The 20451-nt window shown below is 48.5% G+C and overlaps 4 protein-coding genes across 6 annotated transcripts; 3 read left to right on the top strand and 1 right to left on the bottom strand.

The window, feature by feature from the left end:
- The first annotated feature begins 60 nt into the window (after positions 1-60).
- LOC133143065 (peptidyl-prolyl cis-trans isomerase A-like) lies at positions 61-2034 on the top strand. Its single transcript, XM_061264819.1, has 6 exons — positions 61-326; positions 452-482; positions 1074-1162; positions 1230-1326; positions 1487-1562; positions 1633-2034. Exons 1-6 carry the CDS (start codon positions 177-179, stop codon positions 1766-1768), a joined length of 579 nt encoding a protein of 192 aa, XP_061120803.1. The 5' UTR covers positions 61-176; the 3' UTR covers positions 1769-2034.
- A 1302-nt stretch (positions 2035-3336) lies between these two features.
- On the bottom strand, positions 3337-5515 carry qrfprb (pyroglutamylated RFamide peptide receptor b). Its single transcript, XM_061264814.1, has 6 exons — positions 5152-5515; positions 4742-4900; positions 4599-4660; positions 4279-4514; positions 3961-4058; positions 3337-3878 (listed from the first exon to the last, which is right to left on the bottom strand). The coding sequence occupies exons 1-6, from the start codon at positions 5513-5515 to the stop codon at positions 3490-3492; spliced, it is 1308 nt and encodes a 435-aa protein (XP_061120798.1). The 3' UTR covers positions 3337-3489.
- On the top strand, positions 5478-8705 carry tbata (thymus, brain and testes associated). 3 transcript variants are annotated; one of them, XM_061264817.1, is made up of 9 exons: positions 5478-5619; positions 6468-6644; positions 6838-6993; positions 7074-7150; positions 7322-7471; positions 7591-7672; positions 7858-7966; positions 8037-8068; positions 8211-8419. In XM_061264817.1, exons 1-9 carry the CDS (start codon positions 5562-5564, stop codon positions 8417-8419), a joined length of 1050 nt encoding a protein of 349 aa, XP_061120801.1. In that variant the 5' UTR covers positions 5478-5561. The 3 variants fall into 3 exon arrangements, with proteins under 3 accessions (XP_061120801.1, XP_061120800.1, XP_061120802.1); XM_061264816.1 differs by having other exon boundaries at positions 7071-7150; XM_061264818.1 differs by lacking the exon at positions 5478-5619 and having other exon boundaries at positions 6515-6644; positions 6754-6993; positions 7071-7150; positions 8211-8705.
- Positions 8706-13766: 5061 nt separating this feature from the next.
- On the top strand, positions 13767-18359 carry LOC133143062 (uncharacterized protein K02A2.6-like). Its single transcript, XM_061264813.1, has one exon. It carries the CDS (start codon positions 14137-14139, stop codon positions 18130-18132), a length of 3996 nt encoding a protein of 1331 aa, XP_061120797.1. The 5' UTR covers positions 13767-14136; the 3' UTR covers positions 18133-18359.
- The last annotated feature ends 2092 nt before the right edge of the window (positions 18360-20451 follow it).

Here is a 20451-nt window from a genome sequence, read left to right as displayed (position 1 = left end):
CACCGCCGCCGACCTTGCCTCAAATAATCTAGTGTTCCTAACGGTGTCTATGGTCGGTTTTCTACTTCCGCTTACGTAAGGAACAACGCCGTGATTATGGCATGCTGAGTGACGGCGTGCGGTTCATGACTATTGTGAGGCAAATTTAAAAAAATCTTTTTTTCTTCTAAGCTAAAATGATTCTACTATCGAACCGTTTGAAACTGTGCTCGCTGGCGTTGGCCGCTGCGAGACTGTGCAGCAACGGCCCGGCGGCTGTCAGCAACCCGACTGTCTACTTTGACATTTCGGCCGATAACGAGCCTCTCGGCAGGGTAACGTTCGAGGTGAGACATGTTTACAAAACAATGGCTGACATTGATTTGACTTTGAAGACATGTTTATTCTTTTGTCGCAACTGAACTAACGTGTGCCGTTTTCACATTCTTGTGTGTTTGTGTGGTTTGACAAGCTCAACGCTGAAGTGGTGCCAAAAACTGCAGGTAAGGAAATTGTAAACATGTTAGTTACCACCTAGCTAGTGCTACCAACGCTGGTCAACAGCAACATTTCTGCGGACAAAGTTTAACCATTCATGAATATTGCAAAATGAATATCTTGCATGTTTTATTATTGATGATAATATAAAATAACCCAGTGTGCACGAGAAAATAAAATTTCACATATAATATTCTGTCTTTATTCTCATGCGCCCTGTAAAATTCAAACTCGTGTCACATTTCTCCGTGTGATACTACAATTTTATTCAATGAATTCAATTTATTCAATGAATTTTATTCATTTTATTTATTTACTCAACTTTATTTTCTTTCCAGTCTGATCCTAATGCTCCTTGTGTGGTGGCATTCAATAAAATGCTAATTTAGAAGTTCATATTTGGAGATAATAGGAGTATGTGTTTGTTGGGTCATCCGTTCTACTGTAATGGGGAAGGACAACTTTCACGCACGTTCATTCTTGTAAAGGGAGGATTGACGAACTGTGGCCTTGTGCAACAATCTTGCACAATTTTTTTTCTTTTTATACGTGCGGGCTTGTGTGTGCATATGGAGAAATACATTTCTTCTCAACAGAAAACTTTCGAGCGCTGTGCACGGGGGAGCACGGTTTTGGCTACAAGGGCTCCACCTTTCATCGGGTCATCCCTCAGTTCATGTGTCAGGTAAATGCACGCACCTGCAACATCTTGTTTTTGGCCCCCAAAAAATAATTTTTGTTTTCTTTTTAAGGGTGGTGATTTTACAAACCACAATGGAACAGGTGGCAAGTCCATTTACGGATGGAAGTTTCCCGATGAAAACTTCAAGCTGAAGCACACTGGTCCTGGTAGGCAACGGTTACATATTAGCTCATTTGAAAGGCACTTGACAATCTATTGTCATATTATGATTAGCAATCAGGATGTCCAAACCAAAGCTGCACAGTTCATTCATTATGATCAGGCTGATCATTTTTGACTCTGAAAAGTGTTGCTCTCCTCCCGCAGGCATCTTGTCAATGGCCAATGCAGGACCCAACACCAACGGATCGCAGTTCTTCATCTGCACCAGCAAGACAGATTGGTAGGTGACCGGTGATAAGAGAGGCGCGGGACGGAACACCGTGTGACGTTGAGTTTGGGCCCCGCTGCAGGCTGGACGGTCGCCACGTGGTCTTTGGCAGCATCAGCAAGGGACTTGATGTGGTCAGGAAGGTGGAGGCCTTGGGCTCGTCCTCGGGGCGCACTGCAAAGAAGATCACCATCACAGACTGTGGCCAGCTCAAGTAGATGCTGCGGCCAGCCTGTGGGGGGCGCCAAGGTGACTGCTTGAATGTCTTGCCATTAAATGTGAACCTGAGCCATTACCTTCAAGGAAAGGGGGGGAGTCGCTGACAGTGCACTTGCCTGACTTGTGTGCTGACACCGTGAGGTCAATTCTTGCATATGACCGTGTGAATTGGTGCTTGTGTGTGACAAAAAAAAGAGAAAGAAAAACCTTCAAGGAAAGGGGACAAACAATAAAACTATCTTCCTGTTTTGTTACAGTGACACAAGTAGTATGTCGTGTGTTTTTAGGAGGGGGGGGGGGGGGGGGGTTCATGTCTCAAACATTTGCCTCAAGTTTACTTATCTTGATAAAATTTAGGACCAGTTCCAGGAAACCAGATTCCTCTGAAAGACGTAAGCAGCAGTGGCAGTAGGTTCGCTTGGTATGGGTCAGAGGTTATATCCCCTTACAATATATACATGGGCATTAAAAAAAAAAAAAAAGCTTTAATATAATGGTAATTTTGGGAGGGGGTTATTTATTTTTTTACGTTTTGAATTTCAACATTTTGTTCATTGTTGTTTTGTACTGTAATGCCACTACCATAATACAATGTACTATCGTAAAAGATCTGACGCTTTTATTTTGAAAAGTCTAGGAAAGGAAAAGTGTCGCAAATCGGTAGGAACTGGCGTAAATTAGCTTAACTGATGTTCTGCCGCTGCAACATGTCCTCTTGAATAAAAATACATGGACACAAGAATAAAAACCAGAACTTCAAACTGTTAAGGGAAGTCCTTTCGTATTTGACATTTGCTCGATTAATCCGTTCTGTTTCATCGTTTGTGATTCCCTTCTTAGTAAAACGGTTGGTTTTACGCCACTAGAGTGTGCCAACGTACCGTGATAAATAGTAACGGTGTCGTGTATTCTTCAGTATTGAATATGAATTTTTATTTTTTATTATTCATTATAAACACAAAGGATGTTAAAATGTTTCATAGCCGTGTATTTATTGTACTCCGGGTAAACCTTGCCAAAGTTATAGAATGTATTTCGGCCCTTTCGTTAATGTTCTATGGTTTAAATAAGTAAAAATGATAAGCTAACCCAACCGTTGTTTCGTGTTTATCTTTTATTGCAACACTTACGGTGTTTTCACACAAGGACAAGGTTTAATAAAAGTTGTGAATCATCGGTTTGAGAGACAACCACTGAAGGCTGAGCTTTCCAAGGTGAGAGCACTCTAGTAGTAAAGAAACACTCCTCCAGCAAAACACTCATCACAACTGTGAAGGTGAAAGATTCACAACCCCCAAGATTCACAAGCGCTCCTTGTTAGGTCGTGACCCTAATGTCATAGTGGTGCTTTCAATTTGCCACAGGTGCAGAAGATGCTGGGAATCGAAGCGGCTGGATTCAGTACACCAAGGTCAGCCGCGGGATGAGTATCGACCGGCGCCACATCGCGCATCTCGTCGTCCTACAAGGTACCGGCTCTTGTTTGTCTTTGCGTATCAGTTTAGGTGTTGCGCGTCAAACAAACAATACAAAAACCCTCTTCACAGATTGATTAACACATTGGCTCATTTTATTCATTAGCATTATTCATTTTTCAAATACCAGCAGGTTATAGGTTGTTGCCTATATTGCACCTTTTGAAGCAAAGTGCTTTTTAAAAAGCTCTCAATAGCAACAATACAATGCAAAACCTTAGGAAACAGTAAACGAAAGAATGAACTCATTTCCCCGGAGAGTCGGAGGTTGCGGCCAGCCCCGTCTGAACGGTGGAGAGCTTTTCTCCGGCTAGGCCCAGGGAGCTCTTGCCGCGCAATGAAGCGGACGGGCCTTTGTCGGCCAGGCGCCGCTTTGTGCCGTCGTCCGAGTGCAACTCCTGGAAGGCCTCTCTTCTTTGCGGCTTGAGGAAGTGCACGGGCGGCTCCTGGACGTCCGCCCGCCGGCCGGGCCGTCGCGTGCACCGCGAGAGCGCCGAGACGCAGCTCTTCTTGAAGTTCTCGTTCATGAAAGCGTAGACGATGGGGTTGTTGAAGCTGTTGAAGAAGCCGATGGCCTGCACCACAGCGACGGTCATGTTGAGCGTCACGTCGTCCAACTTGTTCTCCAAGTCGTCTAAAGGAGCGACACGCAAAGTGGCGATGGAGCGTTGCGCACGTGGACGGCCGAGGCGCAAGTTTGTCGTCTTGCTATTTACGGTATTCGAAGAGCATGTGGACCGTGTGGAAAGGTGCCCAGCAAACGGTGAACAGCAAAACGATAATGATCATCATCTTGACGGCTCTCTTCTTTTTCCTGTCAAAGACAAACTCACAAGTTGGCTATCAGTCAGAAAGCTTCTGGATTGTTCTTTACGCTCAACTCAAGCGAGGGTGAATCTTTTGGTCTCGACTTAGCCAATGTTTACGGGTCCCTGAGTGTTCCCGATTTGCTTGGCAAGAAAAACTCCCGTCCTTAACAAGATGTCGTTTTTGCACAGACAAAAAAACGTTTCCTAGCTTGACAAAATTCCCACCTGTCCATTTTGAGGCGCTCTCGGTCATTCATGGCGTTGAGGACCGACGAGTCGCCCACCCTCTTGCGTATCCACAGCTCAAAGGCGATGCGGGTGTAGAGGAATAGCATGGCGGCCAGGGGGAACAGGAACAGAGCCACCATGATGAAGGTGGTGTAGGCCTGCCGCTCACTGCGGGACTGCCAGATCTCCTGGCAGCACACGTGGCGGCGCTCGTACACAAAGTCATACTTCACCTGAGCCGGACGAGAAGGAGGAGAGTCGGATGCAGAAGCCGCAGAATGGCAGTTGCTTGATTTTTGCAAAATGCTCTCACTCACTTTGAGCTGCTGCACGAAGAGCATGGGCGAGCCCACAACCAGCGAGGCCGTCCACACCAGCCCTGCCAGCGACAAAGGCGCAAAACACACTTGATGCCGTCAAGTGCCAGAAGAGTAGGAAAGAAGGAAGGCTCGGCCGATACCCAGCATCTTGTACGCTCTCTCGGACGCAGACTGTTGCCGCATCCGAAGCGGGAAAACGATGCCCAGGTATCTCTCGATGGCGATGCAGGTCATGGTGAGAATGCCCGTCACCACCGCTGTGGTCTGCACAAAGGGAACCGCCTTGCAGACCAGCGCGCCTGCAAGCAAAGACCGCGTCACGTCACTCAAAGACCACAAAATGGCGCTACAAAAAGTTGCGAGATCAGAAAAGGCTAAATAAAACATTTTGAATGACACATTTTGGAGATGCACATCAAATAGTTGTGCAAGGACAATCAAAGAGATGCACCTTGGATTTTTCTCGTGCGCTATTTGGAGAATTTCCAAAACAAAAAGCAACAAAGCCTACTTGTTATTGTTTTGAAGCAAAAACGTAGGAGCAGCTGACCTCCGACCCACTGCGAGGTGATGTTCTGCAGCAGCGTGAAGGGCACGCAGAAGAATGTGATGAGCAGGTCGCTGATGGCCAGCGAACAGACAAAGACGTCGGTGGCGGTGCGCGCGGCGCGCTTCTTCAGCACCACCCACAGCAACAGACTGTTGCCGCTCAGCGCCAGCCCAAAGATCAGCGCGTAGATGAGCACGAACGCCGTCTTGGCGCCGCGCGGCAGCTCCGCCACGTACACCAGTGGCGGGATCTTATACGTGCTGATGAACTCCTGCCGGGTCAGGTTGTAGTAGCGCAGCGTCTCGCGCAGCACCTCCGGCGTGATCCTGGGACCCGGCAACGAAGTCCAGCGCTCCGCCGACATCGCCGTGGGTGACAGTCGGCTGCCTGCGTGCGTTGACCTCTACTAGATGGGGAAGGGGGGAGGCAGCACAGGCTCCCGCCACCTTCTCCCCACGGTTAGCAAAGGTAGGAGTCACAAGAGATCTACTTGAGTCCTCCTCACATGTTACCACGTGTTGCTCCACTGGCCCATTCTCCCTCCTCTTCTATGTCCACCTTGTCCTACTTGTCTTCCTTCATCCCTCACTGACTCACGCCTCTCTCTCCCCCTTCCTGTGTTGCACCTTCTTGTCTTCCTCCATCGACTTTATTTGCGGCTCCTTCTTCCCCATCCTCCTCCCAGTTCATGTTCTCCTCCTCATCACGTTCTGCTCCTCCTCCTCCACCTGCTCCCCTTTCTCTTCTGCTACTCCTCCCCTTTTTCTTTCTTTCTCCTACATCTCATTCCCATCCTCCTCATCATTTTAGCTCTTCATCTTCCCCAATCTGGCCATCGTCTTCCTATGCTGGCTCCTCCTCCCCTCCTGCTCCCTACGCCCATCACAATTTGCTTTTTCTCTTTCCTCCTCTCTACTTCTCCTGAACCCCTGGTGCTTTCCTTCCTCCTCCTCTCTGTTCTCCACCCCTCCCCTTCCTCTCCGTCTTCCCTTCCTTGCTCCCGCTGCTGCTATCACTTCATAACCGCCGTTACAAAATGAGTCAAGTACCACCCCCCACCCCCTCAGGGTTAATCACCCGGCTCTTTTCTGACGCTTTCCAGTTGAGTGCAGTCTAATCAAGCCCATTGCCGCATTGTAGTGGCAACTAAAGAGTGCTTTTTCAAAATGGCCCATTTGGAGCATTGTGTTTTCTTTGTGTACTTAGGTGTCAATGAAGCGGTTGTGCGGATACGCGACGCGCTCCGGTTTCTTAGTGACCGTCACAACTTGACTTTTCCGAGCTGTAAGTAACGCAGTTCTCTTTCCGCTTCCAAGCCTCCACGCGGCTTTCCCCAAACATGTCCGGACAGGGGGGCCGGCCCCCGAGCGAGGGTCCCAGCGAGTTTCACGTGGCGCCGGCGACGAGAGGCACGCCGAGGTTCGGCGCCCTCAGCCACCACTCCTTCTTCTCCAGGCACAACCCGCACCCGCATCGTGTCAGGCACATTCAAGGTGAGCAAGCGCGCCGCCCAATTTGGGAGCCTCACTGATGAACTCTTGCCGCACTTTTTTCATTGCTTTGGCCACGCGGGATAATTTTGGGTAAGTGTCGTATCGACAGATCCTTAACTCGAGTGGGGCAAAATGAGATTCTGGATGCGTGATTCCACAACTCCACAAGAAACATCACGTTGTCCGCACTCAGGACTCAATGGCAGGCCCGTGTGCACGGTGAGAGACGACTGGTTGGTCAGCTCCTCCTTATTTCCGCACCCGCTACTTAAGAGTCTTGACCAGAGGCGAGCCAGCCTGCCGCCATTGGCGTTTACGCCTCATCGAGCCCACTGTGATAGCAAAGCAGGTAAGAAAAAAAATAATATATATATATTGTGCCTTTAAAGAATGCAGTTGAAGAAGAGTGCTTTTAATTTGGGCCAGCAGTGTTTTCCGAGGCTTGGAGAGATGAGCTCAGAGAGCTGGCGGTCAAAGTTCATTCATCTTCTCAAGACACAAGTGAGGTAGCGTACGCTTTGCTCTCTTCCCATAGGCCAAACAAGCTATTGGGCCTGCAGTTCGGGGACCTGAATAGACCTGAATTTTCCTTCATTCGGTCACCAAACAAATTTAATTGGCGCCACGTCGGTTTTCATCCACGCGGCAACTGACGTGTTACGCTCACTGTACGGCAGGTCCGACTTGAGAGAGAGCCGGTCAGACGCCAGACCCAATACTCGGCCCAAACTGGTCGACTGGTCCCTCTGACCGCCAAGTCTCACCCCTGCCGACATCCGTCCCAGCGCCTGGACCGGCACCAACTTTTCCAGGATCAAGAACTTATGGTAGCGCATCCTCGCTTCTTTACATCCGGCGTGGCTGTAATGTCCTGTCAATGTAACAGCAGGCGGCGAAGCGTGAGTCGCGAGGCCGTGGCCGACGTATTCTTTGTCTCCACGTGCAGGTGCTGGAGCTGCTTTGTCAGATCCTGCAGACGGATTCGCTGCGGGCGGTCCAGCGTTGGCTGCTGTTGGCCGGCCACAGAGGTGACACGAGCTTAGCTGGCCGCGGAACCGTGTCGACACCGCCGCCATTGCTCAGGCTCATCCTTTCATGGCAGCAAAGATTAAGAATTTTGATGGCTTGATTTCATTTGCCTTGCACTCATATATTCTGTCGAAATGGCTCTTTGATAACAGTGCCAAGTTTTGCAAATATCTCGTCCCGGCAGAGAAGGAGCTGGTGTCGGCCATGATCAAACAAGTGGACTTGGCGAGCCACCGGCCCGCCCGCCTGCCGGCGTCTGGTCCCTCGTCTTCCCGCCCGGCGCAGCGAGGCGGGTGAGTGGCCGCTCGCTCCAAGTCATTGTCCTTCACGTTTGCCTTTCTGCTTGTTTGTGTGCTACCCCAGGTGGAATGGAGCGTCCGGCGCCGACAAACCAGGTAGGCCCCTGAAAAGTTTCTTCTGGACCTTTTTTCATTTTCTTTGGCATTTCTTTGTGTCGCACCAAGTCACTCTCAATCACAGTTCTCTCACAAAGAGACCTTTTGTGTCGCAACACGGCTTGCGTCTTCTTGTTGCCAGAGACCATCGGAGGTGCGGAGGTCCTTGAAATCCACGCCCACAATCAGCGGGAACACAAAGATAATCCCGGATCCACCTGGGAATGTCATCGTATGGATTTGTCGCCTTGTCGACATTCAACCGCTTGCATCACGAGCGACGTCAAAGACTCCCGACAAGCGGTGTGCCCAAGTTGTCCCACCAGTGTACAGAAACGTCATACATCTTAGACCAGTATTTCCCAAAATTTTTTCATTCACGGCACACCTTTTCATTGGGAAAATTCTCGAGGCACACCACCAACAAAAATCTGTTAAGTGTTACACCAGCTTCTATATTAAAATCAGTTATATTACAACAAAAGACGTAAAGTTCTATTCCTATATATGTACGGAGAGTCGAATAATTGAATAAAAATAAATACTAAATATTCTTTAAATTGTATTTCTTTTGTAATTGAAAGTGACAGTTTTTGAAAAGAGGTTTTAGACAGTGTAAGGAATAAACTATTGAAAGTGATTGTGATCAAAATCCAAAAGAATCAATATGGCTTTGTTTACTATTTTAGAGTAGCTCTATAAAATATTGCGACATTAAGAACAAAGTCACTTTTAAAGACGCTCTGCTGTTCTGACAGCGGCTGAGTGGCTATCACAGTCGAGGTGTCTCGACTTGAATGTGTATTTTACGTGGGTGAAATATCCAAGCCATTTGGGCGCCTAAAGTGATTCGTTCTTTTTTCAGTTCATATGACTTCAACCAGTAGGTGTCGGTAATGCGCATTGAAGCTGGTGCCACCACGCTGTAAATCAAAACGAAGAAGAAAATGACGGAACTTCGCGTTCACGAACGAGTCATGAATTGCATTTCCCGTTCACCAACTGAACGGAGTGAACGAGTCAGTGATTTGTATTTCCAGTTCATCGCGTGAACGGATCAGTGAGGGAACGAATCCTGACTTTCCCGTTCAAAGTCAAAGTCTGCTTTATTGTCAATCTCTTCACATGCCAAGACACACAAAGAAATCGAAATTACGTTTCCACTATACCACGGTGACAAGACATAGTACACGACCTACATACAACCAAACAACACAAAATAAAAACAAGAAGGCACAAACAATGAATAATAAGAGTGATGAATAAATAATAAATCAGGGGTGTCCAAACTACGGCCCGCGGGCCAACTAGGGAACTATCATGGTCAAAGGTCACAGGTGTCAGGCTCTAGTCCTCAGGGGCCGCGTTCCAACATGTTTTCCAAGTGACCCTCGTTAAGTGCACCTGCGCGAAAAGTTTTTGGTCACGTTCACGTTCCACAGGAGCTAAAACTTTTCACGCAGGTGCACTTAACGAGGGAATCACACGGACACTCCATTAGGTACACCGCCATTTTCAAGTGTACCTAATAGGCGACTTTATTAGGGAAATATCAGGGTCAAAGGTCACAGGTGTCAAGCTCTTGTCCTCGGGGCCGCATTCCAACATGTTAGGGCGAACGACCAATCAGCAGCGGGCGATAGATGGAGGATGTTGTGGCTTTATGCTCTGATACACTGTTGTAGTGTTGTCACTAACCGTGGGTTGCTTACTGGTTGTTTCACCAATAATATACGGAGGCAAGGATGCAGTACAAGTCGATCTTTTACTGCCCGCTCAGTCAACATCTCCCCGACTCTCAATACAGACAGACCACACAGTCGAGCACCGAGTGCTCGATTCCAATCTACCACATCCCTCTTTTCCAACTGAGAAGTAGCTTATCTAGTATCGGTTACCTTAACTCTTTGGTATCAACATTGATCACAATTTCGACATGCATATATCAATTACAAACAAATCATGTTTCAACAACCCTAATGGCTTTCAACAATCTTTTTTTTTTTTTCCTTCCGAACCTATAACATTTTATAACACTTCACGATAAACACAAAACATCCACACTTTAATTTCTCCATCACTTTCTTTCTTAACATTGAGTAACAACATCACTTTGTCATTCAGTGTACCTGGCAGGGCGCCTAACTGCTCTGCCACTCCTGGTATAGCATGTGGGCATACTGTCCACAGGCACAGGACAAGGGTTGCGTGGTACCGGTTCCAGTGGTGGTGAGTCCACTGTTGCAGTAGCCTGAGTATGTTGAAACTCAGAGTCCAAATGTTCATCAGGGTGAGAGTCTTTGAACAGGCTTGGGTGTATCTTTCTCAGATGTCGCCTGTTCCTCCTGCGTGTCCTCCCTGCCGGTGTCTGTACAGTGTAGGAGCGTGGTTCATCTCGCTGCCTGATGACAACCGCTGGCTCCCAACCGCGTCGCGTCTGCATGTGCACCGTGTCTCCTGGGGTCAGCACTGGCAGTTGCTTTGCACGCTGGTCGTAGTGTTGCTTTTGCCGGGACTGCAAGTCCTGTATTCTTTCGAGAATATGCTGTGGGGATGACTGTTTCAGCACAGCACTGGAACATGGAAGTGTGCTGCGCAGGACTCTACCCATCAACATTTGTGCAGGTGTCAGGTTTAGTCCTGTCACCGGTGTGTTTCTCAGCGACAGCAACACTAGATGTGGGTCAGTGCCAGTCTGCACTGCTTTCTTCAGCGCGTGTTTTACCGTCTTTATGGCCCGCTCCGCCATTCCATTTGAAGAGGGAAAACCTGGGCTGGAGTGTGTGAGCTTGAACTCCCATGAAGCTGCAAATGACTGCATCTCATAGCTGGCGAATGGGACATGATCACTCACTACCTCCTTAGGTATCCCATGTCTGGCAAAGACAGACTTCATCTTCTGAATCACCGTGCGAGCTGTTTTATCAGTCAGGTTGAGCACTTCTGGATATTTTGTCAGGTAATCCACCAACAGCAGGTATGACTGACCATGCAGCTCGAAGATGTCAGCTCCAACTTTCATCCATGGCAGTTCAGGAACCTGGTGTGGAATGAGTGGCTCAGCCTGGTGTCTGGGCTGTAGCTGCTGGCACTGCACACATTTTTCCACCATTGTCTCTATGTCTCGTGTCATGCCAGGCCAGTAAAGGACTTTTCTCGCTTTAGCTTTAGTACGCTGCACGCCTTGGTGTGCAAGGTGCAGCTTCTCCAAAATCACTCTCTTGAAGCACTCGGGTATTATGATTTTGTCTCCGACCATCACAATGTCATTCACGATGCTGATATTGTCCCTCATTGGCCAGTAACTGTGTAGTTTACTGTCCAGACTTTTCTTTTTCATGGGCCAACCCTTCAAGTGTCTCTCACATACAGCTTGTAACACGCCATCTGCTGCCGTTGCTGATTTCAGCTGGCTAAGTGTTTCGTTACTCAACGCGTCTGTGGCTTCCAAGGCATACACAACTCTCTCATCACAAGGGTTCTCATTGAGATTGCCACTGTCATTGCACGCTGTGGCGCGTGAGAGCGTGTCCGCGATGTACATGTGTTTGCCTGGTGTATATGTCACATTCAAATCATACCTCTGTAGTTGTAGAAGCATCCCTTGCAGCCGTGCTGGCGCTTTGCTCAGTGGTTTGCGCACAATGACCTCCAAAGGTTTGTGATCAGACTGCACTGTTACTGTTCTTCCGTAAACATACTGGTGAAACCTTTTAGCAGCAAACACTATGGCAAGTAACTCTTTCTCGATTTGCGCATATCTTTTTTCAGTGTCCGTGAGCGCTCTTGATGCATAGCACACCGGGTGGCCATCCTGCAGCAGACAGGCTCCCAGCCCATCCTTTGAGGAATCTGCTTGCAGAGTCAGCGGCTGCTTGTGATCGTAGTACCTCAGAACAGGCGCTTGTGTGAGGGTAGACTTCAGCGTCTGTAGTGCTGCGCTGTGGTGTGGGCACCACTGCCATGCTACGTCCTTCTTTAGCAGCTGTCTGAGGGGTGCCGTGAGTGAGGCTTCATTTGGTATGTACTGCGCCAGGAATTTTGTCATTCCCAGCAGGCGTTGGAGACTTTGTTTGTCGTCCGGGGTCGGCATGTCGACAATCGCTTTGATCTTGGCGTCATCAGCCCTCTGTCCTGCTGCCGTGATGATGTGTCCCATATATTTTACTGTGTTCACTTTGAACTGGATTTTGTCTTTGTTAAATTTCACATTGGCAGACTTTGCTCTCTCCATTACTTTCTGCAGGATTTCATCATGTTCTTGCTCTGACGATGCTGCTATAATCATGTCGTCTGCTATGACGTACACACCTGGAATGTCGCCGAAGGTCTCACAATTCTTTTGTTGAAAGACTTCACTGGCCGACTTAATCCCAAATGGTAGCCTGAGGAAGCGAAAGCGTCCCCACGGCGTGTTGAAGGTGCAGAGCTTAGATGATGGCTCATCTAGCTTGATCTGCCAGTACCCATCCTTCTCATCCAAGATGGAGAAGATGGATTTTCCAGCCAGTCTGCTGCGCACATCTTCAGGAGTAGGAATGGAGTAATGCTGGCGCTTGACTGCCTCATTCAGGTTGCAAGGATCCAAACACACCCTCAGCGACCCGTTCTTTTTCTTAGTGGCAACAAGACTGTTCACCCATTCTGTTGGTTCATTCACCGGTGTTATCACTTTTCTGTTTTGTAAGTCTTTGATTGTCACTTTCAGCGCATCCATGATGGAGAGGGGTACATTCCTGCATGCGTGAATCACAGGAGTGACGCTGGGGTCGACGTGTATGTGATGAACTCCAGGAAATTCCCCCAATCCTGTGAATACATCAGCATATCTTAGTAGTAGCTCCTCTTTGGTGGCTGGCGGTTGTTGTTGTTGTGGAGCCTTTGCCGCGAGCGACCCCATCCTCTTCACCAGTTGCAGCTCTTCACAAGCCTCCCCTCCTAGAATTGGCTTGTCTGCTTGGCTACTCACGTGGAAGTCCAGCACAGCCTTGCGTTTAGACGTTCTGCATTCTAAAGATGCAACACCATCTGCTGTCAGGCGTGCCCCTCCAAAAGCTATCAACATAGTCTTTGTTGGACGCAGCTGAACGGGACCTGGTAGCTGCTGGTATAGCTGCCTGGGCAGCACATTAGCGTCAGCACCAGTGTCCAGCTTGAAGTCAATTGCAACACCTCTGATCGTGGCTGTTTCGCGCCATACAGTGTCCTTTGTTTGGTGTGCTGTTTTCTTGGTTCCATTTCCAATCATGCCTATGTATAAACAGTCCATTTCTTTTTCTAAATTGTTTACAGTCTTTGTCTTACAATGGCTATTTTTCTCATAGCCACCCCTACACACCTTTGAAAAGTGGTTATTTTTTCCACATTTATGACACACAGCGCCGTAAGCTGGGCATTGACGAGGCTCGTGCTTGTTTCCGCATTTACGGCACACAGTCATTACCTGCTTCTTGTAGCTTGGTTTGTTCTTGTCCCAGCTGCGTGTTTGCACTCTTGCTCTATTTAACGCATCCACTGAGGCATCATGGACAACAGGTGACGCTTGCATCGCTTGTATTTGTGACTTGGCGAGTTCTGCTGATCTACATGTTTCCATTGCTCTGCGTAAAGTAAGTGCATTATCACGTAACAGTCTCTCTTTCAGATGGGTATCACTAATGCTGAACACCAATTTATCCCTTATCATGTCATCTTTGTTGTATATTTTGGGCTAACGCATGTTCCGTAGGGGGAAAACTCCGGGAGTGGGAGGGGCAGCTTCGGGGACGTTTAGTGTTGTGATGTACGGCCTGTGAACGGACGGTGTTGAAGAAATAAAGCAGTATTCATCACGTCGTTGCCCGAACCTTCCTTGCTACCTCAGAACCCGGAAAGTAGTAAGGACATAACAAAACTGGCGACGAGGACGTCTGGACTGACGCGTGTTGGCCGGATTCGTCTCGACGGGTGGAGTGGATTGGTGGACTGTGGCAACGTCGTGAGTAGTGTGGCGAAGAAAAAAAAGAAGAGTGGCCTGCTGAGGGGAGACGTCTGTAGGGCAAGCAGTGCCATACAAACAGGAACTTGTAATGGCCGGAATGATTGGCTCAATTGGTCCCTTTGACGAAAGTGTTGAACAATGGGGCTCGTATACTGAGCGTTTCGATTACTTCGCCATGGCTAATGATATAAAGGAGGAGAAGCTGGTGCCCACGTTTTTGAGTGTAATGGGGCCGAAAACGTTTACCTTGCTACGTGACCTACTGCAACCAGAAAAGCCCGGCAGTAAAACATACCGAGAAATAGTGGATGTACTGGCAAACCATCTTTCACCGAAACCCCTGGTAATCGCAGAAAGATTCCGATTTCACAGACGCAGCCAAGAAGAGGGCGAGTCGGTCACCCAGTTTGTGGCGGGCCTACGCAAGCTGGCTGAACACTGTGAGTTCCGGGATGTGTTAAATGACACTTTGAGAGACAGGCTGGTATGTGGACTTAGGAACGAGGCAGCACAGAAGAGATTACTCACAGAAAGTGACTTGACTTTGGAGAAGGCCATTAACATCAGTGTAACAATGGAAATGGCGAAAAAGGAGGCCCAGCAACTAAGTGCTACAGAAAGAGTGCACCAACTCAACAATGATAAACCGAACACGCAAGGGCCATGTTTTCGCTGTGGTAGATCTGGACATCTTGCATCAACGTGCTGGTGCAAAGAGATGGACTGTCGTAACTGTGGAAAAAGAGGGCACATAGAGCGGGCGTGCCGAAGTAAACAGGACATGGACAAAAGCTCAAGGGCTGGGAACAGAAGTGACAATATGAAATATAAACAAAAAAGGCATGTGCGCACCGTTTGCCATGATGATGGAAGAAATAGTGATTCTTCGGAGGAAGAAGTGCCTGTAAATACTATACGAGCGATGAATGTAGGTGAGAGCTCAGGTGGCTACTGGGCTGAACCCAAGTTGGAGGGACATGTGGTGAAAATGCAGATAGACACAGGATCAAAGGCATCACTAGTGTCACACAAGATCTACAGGAAACTCATGAGGCACCTTCCACTACGTCCATCAGACACAGTGTTTAAGGCATATACGGGACATCGAGTGCACATGGAAGGGATGACGGATGTGACTGTTCAGTACCATGGGCGGACAAAAAGGCTTCCCCTTTATGTGACCAAGGGAAATCATCCTGCCATAATGGGGCGTACATGGCTACAGGGAATCCGGCTGGACTGGCAAGCGATAAGGAAACTGTCACACCGTTCCTCTCCGCTACAAGAAATACTCGAGAAACACGAAGAGGTTTTCCGTGATGAATTAGGCAGCATGAAAGATATAACCGTTAAGTTACATGTCAAACCTGGTAGCAAGCCTGTGTTTATGAAAGCTAGACCAGTACCATACGCCATCCGATCCAAGGTAGAAGCTGACTTGGACGCCCTGGTCAAGAATGGGGTTTTGGAGCCGGTGACCATCAGTGAGTGGGCCACACCCATCGTTCCCGTACCAAAAAAAGATGGGGGAATTCGGACCTGTGGAGATTTCAAGGTAACACTTAACCCGGTGTTAGCAGCAGAGCAATATCCACTTCCCCTAATTGATGACTTGTTTGCTGGACTGAGTGGGGGACAAAAATTCAGTAAGGTAGATCTCAGTCAGGCTTACCTACAAATGCATGTAGAAAAAGAGTCACGTGAAATGTTGACCATTAACACACACAAGGGTCTCTTCAGATACTGCAGACTGCCGTTCGGCATCACGTCAGCCCCGGCACTTTTTCAGCGAGCGATGGATCAGATCCTTAGTGGGTTGCCTGGGGTACAGTGCTACCTTGACGATATCCTGTGCACTGGATCTACCGATGACGAGCACCTGCGCAACTTGGATGCTACCCTTCAAAGGCTGAAGGACTACGGCTTAAGAGTCCGTAAGGACAAATGTGACTTCTTCAAGCCATCTGTGGAATATCTGGGGCATGTGATCGATGCAGAAGGACTGCACACTGCACCATCAAAAGTGGCCGCTGTCGTGGACGCGCCCCCACCCCAAAACATCAGCCAGCTACGATCTTTCTTAGGTCTGCTGAACTATTACGGACGCTTCATCTCCAATCTGTCATCACTGCTTCAACCCCTGCACGAACTGTTACGCCGAGACAAAACGTGGAAGTGGACAGCCAGCTGTCAGGAGGCTTTTGAAAAGGCTAAAGGAGCGCTGACTACGTCCAAGGTCCTGACGCACTTCAACCCATCACTTCCACTGCAGCTCGCCTGTGACGCCTCTCCTTACGGAGTAGGGGCGATTCTCTCTCATGTCCTGCCGGGTGGTGAGGAAAAGCCAATCGCTTTTGCATCGAGGACATTGAACAAAACAGAGTCTAACTATGCTCAACTGGAACGAGAGGCACTGAGCATTGTTTTTGGAGTTAGGAAATTCCATCAATACTTATATGGGAGGAAGTTTACGCTCCTGACGGACCATCGGCCCCTCACCACCATCCTCGGTCCGCACACTGGAATACCGTCTCTTGCTGCATGCCGACTGCAGAGGTGGGCTTTGTTGTTGTCGGCGCATGCATATGACATCAGGTATCGAAAATCAGACTTCCACTGCAATGCGGATGGCTTGTCCCGATTGCCCTTGCCTGTCACAAGGCCGGAGTCGGACACGGTGGACCTTTTCTACTTCAGGGAGGTGGAGAGAGCACCTGTCTCTGCAGTGCAGGTAAAAAGGGAAACTCGGAATGACCCGGAGTTATCTGCGGTCGTGGACATTGTCGTTAAGGGTCGATCTGCTGGCGATAATGCGAGTCTGAAGCCTTTCCTCGGGAGGAGATTGCAACTGTCTGTCCAGTCTGGGTGTCTACTCTGGGGTAGGAGGGTGGTCATACCACGGTCACTTCGCTCAAAAGTGCTGCAGCAACTGCATTCGGGACACAGCGGAATAGTCCGAATGAAAGAAATAGCGAGAAGCTATTTTTGGTGGCCGAACATGGATCAACAAATTGAAGAGTTGGCCAAAAGCTGTCCATCATGCCACCGAGTCAGGAACAATCCTCCACTAGCGCCTCTTCACCCCTGGGAATTCCCACAAGGACCATGGCACCGGGTGCACATTGATTTTGCGGGACCAGTGGAGGACAGGATGTTCCTTATTGCTGTGGATGCACACAGCAAATGGCCAGAGGTGGCTATCATGAGATCAACCACTGCAGAAAAGACTATCGAAAAGTTAGGGGAACTGTTTAGTCGGTTTGGATCTCCTGCCCAGCTAGTCTCTGACAATGGACCCCAATTTGTCTCACAAGAAATGGCAGTGTTCCTGCAAGCTAACGGTGTCCAACACATTAAGTCGGCCCCCTACCACCCCGCAACAAATGGGCTTGCTGAGAGATTTGTTCAAACCATGAAGCATGCCTTGAAAACATCACAAGGACAAGGAACACTACATCAGAGACTGCACCACTTCCTACTAACCTATCGGAACAGTCCGCATGCCACCACCAAGACATCTCCTGCTAGCCTGATGCTAAAGAGAGACCTGCGCACCACGTTTGACCTCTTGAAGCCCTCAGCAATGAAGGACATTGTCCAAGGTCAGCAGGAAAAACAGGTTAGGTGCAGAGGACAGGAGGGCAAAGGAAGAGTTTTCAAGCCAGGAGACTCTGTGTTGGCAAGGAACTACCGTGGCGAACCAAAGTGGATTCCTGCCACTGTTATTGCGCAAACGGGACCAGTATCTTATACTGTCCAAACGTCTGATGGTGTATGGAGAAGACATGTTGATCAACTCCTGCAGACTCAGTTAGGGCCAGCAGAGCTGTCCCTCAAAGATCTTCCTGATAGCTCTGCCCACGTCAAAACGCCGGTTCCCATACCCTCCCAAGTGCAGGACTCAATCACGCTCGCGCCACCAGTCCCAGCTGAGGATGCGCATGAGACAGAGACTCTGACTTCTTCCTTTGCAGAAGCTCCTGCAACAAGTTCACCATTGGTCGACCGTGGAGCTGATCCTGTGCCCCCAGATAGGAGATATCCTATCAGAGAGCGGCGAGCTCCTGCGCGCTTGGACTTATAGGTTCGCGGTTGACCCGAGTTATGGGGATGTTTAGTTCTAGGTGCGTAATTCCGTGTTGTTCATGCATGTTCATTGTAAGGGGGGAGGAGATGTTGTATATTTTGGGCTAACGCATGTTCCGTAGGGGGAAAACTCCGGGAGTGGGAGGGGCAGCTTCGGGGACGTTTAGTGTTGTGATGTACGGCCTGTGAACGGACGGTGTTGAAGAAATAAAGCAGTATTCATCACGTCGTTGCCCGAACCTTCCTTGCTACCTCAGAACCCGGAAAGTAGTAAGGACATAACAATCTTCATGTCTTCCAAACTCACAGTTCTTGCTCTTCTGACGTAGTTCTGTGATGAATCTGTCCACCGATATTCCTGATGACATTGTGTGTGACCAAAACTGATGGCGTTCAAAAACAACGTTCTTTTGTGGACTGCAGTAGCCTCTGAATGCTTCCAAAACTTCCTCCATCGTTGCTTCCTCCCCTTCTGGGGTAATGGCAAGTGTATTATACACTTCCAGCGCCTCTTCGCCGACAGTGTGGAGCAGGATGGCAATTTTAACCCCCTCATTTTTATCCACCGCGCCAGAAGCAACCATATAGAGCTGGAAACGCTGCTCCCACCTGCGCCAGTTTTCAGCGAGGTTCCCCGTGATTATCAGCGGAGACGGTGGCCTGAACTGCTCCATGTCGGCTGTGTTAGCTCCCGTTAGCTTGCCGCTTATCTTCGGTCAACACGTGTTGAATACTGTCCTTGACTTACTCCGTAACTCCGTCTTCTGACACCATGTTGTGACTTTATGCTCTGATACACTGTTGTAGTGTTGTCACTAACCGTGGGTTGCTTACTGGTTGTTTCACCAATAATACACGGAGGCAAGGATGCAGTACAAGTCGATCTTTTACTGCCCGCTCAGTCAACATCTCCCCGACTCTCAATACAGACAGACCACACCGTCGAGCACCGAGTGCTCGATTCCAATCTACCACAGCTCCCGTCACTCTGGTTAGGTTGGCATCGAAAAAAACGCTCTCGGGTGCTTTAGAGTGCCGAGTTTATCACTGCGCATGAAGAAATGACCACCTCCAACGTTTGGTTTATGTTTTATAAGCATTTTTAATTTTATTGCTTAAATCGCATTTTCTCGGCGAGCTGAGCGCTTTTTCTGAATTGTGCCGCTCCCGTCACTCTGGTTAGGTTGGCATCGAAAAAAACGCTCTCGGGTGCTTTAGAGTGCCGAGTTTATCACTGCGCATGAAGAAATGACCACCTCCAACGTTTGGTTTATGTTTTATAAGCATTTTTAATTTTATTGCTTAAATCGCATTTTCTCGGCGAGCTGAGCGCTTTTTCTGAATTGTGCCGCTCCCGTCACTCTGGTTAGGTTGGCATCGAAAAAAACGCTCTCGGGTGCTTTAGAGTGCCGAGTTTATCACTGCGCATGAAGAAATGACCACCTCCAACGTTTGGTTTATGTTTTATAAGCATTTTTAATTTTATTGCTTAAATCGCATTTTCTCGGCGAGCTGAGCACTTTTTCTGAATTGTGCCGCTCCCGTCACTCTGGTTAGGTTGGCATCGAATAAAACGCTCTCGGGTGCTTTAGAGTCCCGAGTTTATCACTGCGCATGAAGAAATGACCACCTCCAACGTTTGGTTTATGTTTTATAAGCATTTTTAATTTTATTGCTTAAATCGCATTTTCTCGGCGAGCTGAGCACTTTTTCTGAATTGTGCCGCTCCCGTCACTCTGGTTAGGTTGGCATCGAAAAAAACGCTCTCGGGTGCTTTAGAGTGCCGAGTTTATCACTGCGCATGAAGAAATGACCACCTCCAACGTTTGGTTTATGTTTTATAAGCATTTTTAATTTTATTGCTTAAATCGCATTTACTCGGCGAGCTGAGCACTTTTTCTGAATTGTGCCGCTCCCGTCACTCTGGTTAGGTTGGCATCGAAAAAAACGCTCTCGGGTGCTTTAGAGTGCCGAGTTTATCACTGCGCATGAAGAAATGACCACCTCCAACGTTTGGTTTATGTTTTATAAGCATTTTTAATTTTATTGCTTAAATCGCATTTTCTCGGCGAGCTGAGCACTTTTCCTGAATTGTGCCGCTCCTGTTGTGACTTTATGCTCTGATACACTGTTGTAGTGTTGTCACTAACCGTGGGTTGCTTACTGGTTGTTTCACCAATAATATACGGAGGCAAGGATGCAGTACAAGTCGATCTTTTACTGCCCGCTCAGTCAACATCTCCCCGACTCTCAATACAGACAGACCACACAGTCGAGCACCGAGTGCTCGATTCCAATCTACCACAGAGGAGGGGCT

Source organism: Syngnathus typhle, linkage group LG18, assembly GCF_033458585.1.
Source record: "Syngnathus typhle isolate RoL2023-S1 ecotype Sweden linkage group LG18, RoL_Styp_1.0, whole genome shotgun sequence".
In the NCBI taxonomy this organism is placed as follows: domain Eukaryota; kingdom Metazoa; phylum Chordata; class Actinopteri; order Syngnathiformes; family Syngnathidae; genus Syngnathus; species Syngnathus typhle.
This window is presented reverse-complemented; position numbering and strand designations above follow the sequence as displayed.

Coding starts and splice junctions, on each gene's coding strand:
- LOC133143065 (XM_061264819.1), top strand. CDS start 177: ATGATTCTACTATCGAACCGTTTGAAACTGTGCTCGCTGGCGTTGGCC. Junction 327..451: donor TCGGCAGGGTAACGTTCGAG/GTGAGACATGTT, acceptor TGGTTTGACAAG/CTCAACGCTGAAGTGGTGCC. Junction 1,327..1,486: donor GCTGAAGCACACTGGTCCTG/GTAGGCAACGGT, acceptor CTCCTCCCGCAG/GCATCTTGTCAATGGCCAAT.
- qrfprb (XM_061264814.1), bottom strand. CDS start 5,515: ATGTCGGCGGAGCGCTGGACTTCGTTGCCGGGTCCCAGGATCACGCCG. Junction 4,661..4,741: donor GAGAGCGTACAAGATGCTGG/GTATCGGCCGAG, acceptor TGTCGCTGGCAG/GGCTGGTGTGGACGGCCTCG. Junction 4,515..4,598: donor TCTTCGTGCAGCAGCTCAAA/GTGAGTGAGAGC, acceptor CGTCCGGCTCAG/GTGAAGTATGACTTTGTGTA.
- tbata (XM_061264816.1), top strand. CDS start 5,562: ATGGGGAAGGGGGGAGGCAGCACAGGCTCCCGCCACCTTCTCCCCACG. Junction 7,673..7,857: donor GCTGTTGGCCGGCCACAGAG/GTGACACGAGCT, acceptor TCGTCCCGGCAG/AGAAGGAGCTGGTGTCGGCC. Junction 8,069..8,210: donor GTCCGGCGCCGACAAACCAG/GTAGGCCCCTGA, acceptor TCTTGTTGCCAG/AGACCATCGGAGGTGCGGAG.
- LOC133143062 (XM_061264813.1), top strand. CDS start 14,137: ATGGCCGGAATGATTGGCTCAATTGGTCCCTTTGACGAAAGTGTTGAA.